Source organism: Psammomys obesus, unplaced genomic scaffold (assembly GCF_907164565.1).
Source record: "Psammomys obesus unplaced genomic scaffold, mPsaObe1.curated_primary_1811, whole genome shotgun sequence".
NCBI lineage: Eukaryota > Metazoa > Chordata > Mammalia > Rodentia > Muridae > Psammomys > Psammomys obesus.
In genome coordinates this window covers 12,964,701-12,972,231 of record NW_026592890.1, presented here as the reverse complement: position 1 = coordinate 12,972,231, position 7,531 = coordinate 12,964,701, and the positions used below count along the sequence as shown (strand labels likewise).

The window sequence follows — 7,531 nt, the reverse complement described above, 5'->3', positions numbered from 1 at the left end:
TATTTATTTATTTATTTATTTATTTATTTATTTATTTATTTATTTATTGGGTTGTTTTAGACACAGAGTTTCTCTGTGTAGCCCTGACTGTCCTGGAACTTGATCTGTAGACCAGGCTGGCCTTGAACTCAGAGGTATGCCTGCCTCTGCCTCCCAAGTTCTCGAATGAAAGGCATGTGCCACACCGATGCTGTGAAATCTCAGTTTCATATCAAAATGGTCATCAGTAGAGATGACTAAATTCTTTTACTTGATCTCTCATGTAAAGAAAGATACGTAATGGGTGCATAAAAGTGAGACATGTCTGTGCCAAGGGTTCTCCATACTTTAATATGTTGCTCTTGATGTTGTGAGAACCATCTGGTGCAGAAGGCAAAGGGGGTGTGTGTATGTAGGAAACCCCGCATGGAGAGAAAGGAGTCTATGTGGAACCCTCAGAGACAAGACAGAAGCAGGACCTCATGAGGCAAAGACAAGCCCAGAGAAGGGAAAAGGATTGGGTATGAAATCTTGAACACCGGGGTGGGGTTTTAGGTGTGTAAGTGTATCTATAACAGTGCATAAATAAAGTAACGAAGTTGGAAACGACGCAGAAAGATTTGTCTGCTGAACACAGAGATGCTCCTCACCTCAGGCATTCACAGCCTTGCTGCCCTCAAGCTAAAAGGTACTCTGGGAACGAGAGTCACCTGCCCACTAATCCAACAACACACACTCCCGCTGCTGCTCAGAGCGCTGCCAACACATCTGCTAGGTTTTTGAGTTTCTCCTGAAAGCACAGAAGCTGGCAGGAGTGCACACACCTATGTGGCCAGAGGTCCGTGGTCAGCATCGTCCTCCTGGGGCCAAAAGGAGGGCTTCTGAATCCAGCTCAGAGAGAGCTACTGTGCCATGTGAACAAGTTTGTTTGCTCGTTTGTTCTTAAAGGCAGGGTTTCTCTGTATAGCTCTGGCTGTCCTGAAACTCATGCTGTAGACTTTCAGGACCCGGCCCTCACTATCATCAACTGATCACCAGTTCTTTTGCACAGATGCATGAGGGTCTTGGCCTAGAGAAAACTATTTTTTTTTCTGGTCCTTTGTGACAGCATATGATCTGACCAGAACAAGCAATGTCCTGAAACATCTTACAATTGTCTTAAACTCAAGAATCCATCTGGAGCTCCAAGTGGATTCCTTGTTGCTATTGCCTTGAATACTGGATCTTAAAGATAAAATCCCCAAATCTGCAGGGGAATCTTTCATGTGCCAGTTGCATTCTTGGTTGTTGCCAACAAGCTTACAGACTTGTGTCCTAACCAGTGACTATACTCATAACTCCAGAACAGGCACAAAATTGCCCTAGTGGAGAGGCACTCACTATCATGTTTGGACTTCTGAGTGACCTCCACCTCCACCAGCCCTCCAGAATCCTCCCTGTTTTTAGAGGTCGTTCCTAACAATGACAAGAATCTTCCCTGTCAGTGTCAGGTCCTGGGGATGAGAGGAGCTTGGTATCCCACCCTGCTGAGAGGCTCCCAGTCCACCGACACCAGCTCAGGGACATAGGACTGAGGCTGTGAAGTACAGAAATGAACTGAGAACTCCCTTCAGTGAGGGGCAGTGAGGAAAAAGTAACAGAATGACTACGGGTTGGTGAGAGGAGAATCAAAAGACCTCAAATGTAAGTGTGGCAAGAGGAGAATGGAGGGAGAACATGAAGCCAAGAGCAAAAAGAAAGGGATGAATTTATCAGGGAGAGAGAGAGAGAGCTTGCATCTGCATGTACCCTATGCAGTATTACTGTAAGCCACACTGTGTTCAACACAATAAAAAATATGAATATATTCGTGTTTCATCACAGTGAGGTCATCCTGTGACTGTCTTAGTGTTGAAAATCTAGTTTATTTGGCCAGATACTGTAGTATAAAATTCCCATCTACAATTCCTTTTTAAATCTAAAATATAAATGTGAGCTGACATTTTACTCCATGCTATTTATTTGTGTTGAATTACAATCTTTGCTTTTTGATTTTCAGCCTGGGACTATAAAACCACAGAAAAATGTAGCCATGATTCTCACTTGGAGTAATCTGGTTTTCGTCCAGGTGAAATTAGAAGTCAATGAAACATTGACTCATATTCTGAAACGTTCCCTCATGTGGGATATTTTATAGGGCCTAATACTTCATATGTGCACGGACATCCAAAGTCTGAAGACACACAATTAGTGACAGACCACTTCTCCCTACCTGACCCCACACAGAGGTGGCCATTTCATCTTCTGTAAAGGAACTCATCCACAAAGAGAAATTATCTCTTCAATTTTCTTCTCTAACTTTAAAATACTAATGGAATTTCCTCATTGTAAGTCTGTGCTTGTATGTATAGAATCATATGTCTTTTAGTATATTTTTTAACCCAACCAGTAAACATTGCATTTCACTTCCAACCCCACAAGCCACAGCCAGTCTTTATGGCCTCACCATTCTATAGTTCTGGCTGGTCACAAGGGTACATGGAATATAAGATCCCTTAAACCTCTGAGCCTTGGTAACCAGGCTTAATCAAGCTTGAATTTATTCAAGATCTTCATTTCAAATCAGAGCTAAATATCTGGGTTTAGACATCATATAGATGAGTTTTCAGTAGGAAACATTGTCTTTAATATCCTCGTCCTTCATCATCTTCGGATTCTGTCATCTATCTTCTCTGAGGAACAGACGCCTTCTCAGAGCGTCAGAGTGTCAGAGATAGTCGAAATGTGTGGCCAGAAGAAATGTGATCACTTTATTGACTATCCAGACTGAGGGACACAGTGTCACAGCAGCATGGCCCATACACTCTACTCCACCATCATTCAAGTGCAGGAGGGAACAGGACGATCAACAGTAGATTGTATCATGGACTAATCATCAGTGATGCTCTTCTGAATCCACACATGCAAAATGTTGTCTTCCCATCACTCTCCTTCCTTTCAAAGACCCAAGTTGAAGAACACAAAGCACATAGCAAAATGCCCGCTGCTTACTGGAAAGACTTCCAACATCTGTGAACAACCAGGCCATGCAAAGGGTGGCAAAATCCAGAGGCTGGGTCTGTACGTGCACACTTCCTCCCCATGAGGTGAATCAGTTTACCCCTTTCTAGAAGAAATGGACATGACAAAAGGAGGCAGAGAACATGGTCTTCCCATCTGCTTGGACAGCCCACATGATTTGTCTCAACTAAGCCAAGCAAGAAATCTGCTCCAACAGTCCTAATACCCAAACACCCCTTAAAGACGTGACAGGGTGTAAGCTGGTGGCTATCATTTCTAAAACTCGTTTCCATGGGCCAACAGCATAATCTGGATTGGGGGATGAGCATGGCATGGGTGCATCAAATGTTAGCTTTAACCCTCAGGTCATACTAGGTAGTCTTCACCCCCATTCTATAGGTAAGACCATAAGATCATACACCCATCAAGAAAGGACCCGTCCCCCACACATCACCATGAATGACTATGAGTTCTACACACTGTCAGGACAGAGAGTCCTATGTGCTTTGATTAATTGAGTACCATACACACTTAAGAACTGAGTCCCAAATGATGGGCAATTTGGTCTACTTGTAGGTTCCTTAGTAAGGGGAGTGGGGGCTGTTACTGACATGGACTCTGTTGCATGCTTTTCAATTACTTCTCCCTGGTAGGGCTGCCTCGCCAGGCCACTGTGGAAGAGGATGTGCTCAGTCCTGATGCGACTTGCAGTGCTGGGGAGGGTTGGTGGGGAGTCTTTCCTGAGGGCTAAAGGAATGGAGAGGGGGGAAGAGGGAGGAGAGGGGGGAGGAGGGGGACTGTGAGTGGGGTGTAAAGTGAACGACTAAATAAATAAAGTTAAAAGTTAAAAAAAAAAGAACTGAGTCTCACGCACCCCTACAGACTAACACATCTGTTGTTTACTAAAGGCAGAATGTAAACTTTGCACAGAGGAGGCCATTCTTTAGGTTAGTCTTCAGGAACCCAACAACTTCTTCAACTAACAGAAGTTAACTTGAAAAGAGATTAGCACCACAGAAAAATCCAGAACATCTAGCATTTCCCAGAGATTAACAGCATAAACTTCAATTACATCTTAAGTACTTTCTATTGCAACCATAATTTTCTAGATTGGGAGTGAGGGGAGAAGAGTCATGACAAATAGTTAATAGCTTTAAATATTTCTCCTGGATGCAAAAGAAACAGCATTTTATGTGATTTTAAGACAAAGTGTTCTTGGGGAGTGTGGTAAATGGGGCACTTCCTGTATGGTGTAAGACCAACTCCCAGCTTCAGCGAAGGGACCCCACAAGCATCTGGCACCCATAGAGCCCATGAAAACCTTGCAACAGGAGACAAAGAGTGAGAGCTTGAAAGCAAGATGCTTCCAGAAGGGGTGGGACAAAAGAAGAAAAATCTTAAGAGTTTTAAACTGTCCTGATTACCAATGTATCTTCACACACACAGACACACAGACACACACATCCTATGCAGAGAGAGAGAGACAAAGTCAGAGACAGAGACAGACAGACAGAAAGACGGAGAGACAGCACAACTCAGCATGGGGGGGGGAGAGACAAGTCTATTTTGGTACTTTTAGCAAATGCATGGTGACTGCAGTAGGCTGCAGCTTAGAGCTTAGATAGATGGTGCTAAGATCTCCCCTTGAAAACTGGCCTGTTTTCCTGCGGACTTTAATGTATTAGAAGTATGCGGGCGAACTCTGGACATACGTGCACATCTGTCCACACATGCACACATCCTTATATGAATGCATACATGTAGTCCTTCAGGCTCCTTTGGGTAAGGCAAGATTGAGTGCGTGAAAACTCCCTCCCGCTTCCAGCTATGGTTCTAATCTATCAGTCACTCATGAGACACAAGGCAGGGCCCTAGGACTGCCCCAGAAGAATTTTAGGTATGAACAATGAACTCACTCAATCTTCCCCCTTCAAGCTGCTGAAAAAAACAGAGAAAGAAAGGGAAAGAAAAGGCCGCAGACTGGCCAGCTTGCCTCAGTTTTGCAGCCCTGTTTTGTTTGTTTTTTTCGCAGGATGAGCCCCCTCCCCAGGACGCTGACCTGCAACCCTCCTCTCTCCACCGGGGCTTGCTCACCACCTTACTGTTTCCTCGAGCACTTGTTCAAAAACATATTTAAGTGGAATGCTTTCATTTCTGCAGATTGCATTAATTATGGGCTCCCTAGCGCGCCGTCCGCATAAGGGCTGCCCGCTGGGCTCTGCACACACGGGCCTGGCGCAGTGGCCGCGGTTGTGCTGGCCTGAGGTGTACACACTCAGCCCCCATCCACCGCACGGCTTCTGGCACCTCACCTCGCCTTGGCATAGCCAGTACAGCAACTAGGAGACAAACTTTGAGCGGTCAACTGCAGTGCCACAGGCGCTCGGGAGCGCGCCCTGGCGCACACAGCATCCTGTCCCAGAGGAGAGGACCCAGGAGACCAGGGACGCTCCTCTGTGCCTCCTGTGCCTCAGATCATTCCTCCTCTGTGAGTTCTTCAACAACAATAACAAAAAGTGCTCAATATCATATCTGCCGCCGCCGCCGCCGCCGCTGCTGCTGCTGCTGCTGCTTCTTGGGCTCAATTAAGGTTCTCTGCTTCGCTCCGCCACAAGTGGAGCCCATGGGCTACCGCCCATTCCCCCCAAAAAAGGGAGAACAGCGGGTCCTCTTGGCACCCGAGCTGAAGACTGCCCACTCCCTAACGCTAGGCTGGGTCAGCGCTGGCACGGTGGGCGCGCAGTCCAGCGAGTTCGCCCTGAGACAGCTGAGGGCCATCGGTAGCCCAGATCCTTGTTCCTGTGTCGCCCTTTCCCATCCACAGTGGAGGACTCCGGGCATGCCCGCGTGCTAACTCCCTTCCATCCTAGGCTGGTAGGAACCGCAGAGCCCTTCACATCCGAGCATCTACCGACCCTGGACCCTCAGACCACACCTCTCTACTGTCCCCGACCCACCTGTCGGAGCTCGCCGGGCCACCTGCTCCTGGAACCTTGTTCCGGGGAGGGGGGAGCGTGGGTTCCGAGCGAGGGACGCCGGAGGAAAGTCGGGGACACGCCGGGGTACTCACCGTGAGCGCCGAGAACTTCTGCGCGGGCGCCGGCGGCAGCAGCGCGGCGAGCAGCGGCAGCCAGCACAGCCGTGGCGGCAGCATGGTGACGCTGCAGGGGGACCCGGGGAGGCAGGCGCTCCGCGCGCTGCTGCGCCCTGGCGCGCGTCGGGGATCCGGTGAGCGAGCGAGCGAGCGAGCGAGGGAGCGAGCGCGCGCGCGCTGGTGCCGGCTGGCTGGGACTGCTCCGCCGTCCTGCGGCCGCTGCCTGGACACCGCACGGCCGCTCCAGCTGCGCTCCGGCCGGCGCTCCCCGAGCTCTGCGGTTGCCCCGGCTGCTGTCAAATAGCCCCGGCTGCCCGGGATCCTCCCCTCCCGCCCTCTCCGCCCTCCCGCCCGCAGATCTCCTCCCCCGGCCCCACCTCCCTCGGCCACCGCGCCCGCGCAGGGGCCGCCCGGCGCGCAAGGTTGCGAAGTAGACGGCCAGGGCTACCGGGACGGGCAAGCGCGTGGCAGTGCTGTATGTGCACCCCTCCCGCACAGTGAAAGCGAGGGCACGCCTCACAGGTGTGCACGCGAGCCCAGGCTCCCGAAAATGTACTGTTTCCCGCCCTCGTGCCCTGGGGCTCCTGCTGTCCTCGCCTCGCCCGGTCCCCGCAGCCGGTCTCCCGAGGCTTTGCATTCACCGGAAAGCAGCCCTCTGAGACACTGAGTGGCTCCACTTAGGGCCTCCGAGGGCACCGCGAAGTCCTGCATCTTTGAGCAGGTTCACCATGAGGGCGGGAGGGATCTGGACACAGATCTATAAGGCAGATGGCTTCCTTGAGCCGGGCAAACTTGGAAGAAGGTGAGCGCGCACATTGGTTTGGCTGCTTCAGACAGCTTGGGTGAGCGGTTCAGGTATTCTGCAAGGAGTGTGGTTGGAGCAGGCTGTTGACTGGGATGGAAACCGGGTGTGTGTGTGGGGGGGGGGGGAATTGTGCACACCAGGTTCTGCAAAAAGGACAGCATTGCTGAAATAGTTTAACCTTGGCCGGTTGCTTCACAGGAAAAGGCCCTAATTCTACCTCACACAGAAAGCCAACAGGGAAGAACAAAGAATCAATTGACTTGTCAGGGGCTGTCTGTAGGGAGCAGAAAACAGCAAGTTCACCTCTAACTTCTCTCCCCTCTGCTGTTCTGGAGATCCGCGTGAGCTCTAAGGCCAGTCTGAAAGCAGCTACCCTGCCCTAGCCTGTGCGCTGGGGTCCTCCGGAGAGGGAGAGGAATAGCACTGGGGCTTTGGAGGGGTGGCATTGTAGAATGAGGTCCTCCAGGAAAACAGTCCCAAGGTGAGCAGAGCGGCTGTGTCTACTTTCAAGAGGCCATCAGGAGTGGGCCTGTGGGCTGCTGGCATTCCCTCGATGGAAGAGAGACTAGGAAGTGCCACCTCACATGAGATGCTAGTTGCTCATCCCAAGTCGT

General features: G+C 50.2%; 1 protein-coding gene across 1 annotated transcript in view; it reads right to left on the bottom strand.

The window, feature by feature from the left end:
- Smoc2 (SPARC related modular calcium binding 2) overlaps positions 1–6,387 on the bottom strand; it is a 127,751-nt gene extending 121,364 nt beyond the window's left edge. Inside the window, exon 1 of the mRNA XM_055616174.1 lies at positions 6,089–6,387. Within this exon, the coding sequence (XP_055472149.1) occupies positions 6,089–6,172 (84 nt within the window). The 5' untranslated portion in view covers positions 6,173–6,387. The remainder of the gene's footprint in view (positions 1–6,088) is intronic.
- Positions 6,388–7,531: the final 1,144 nt, after the last annotated feature.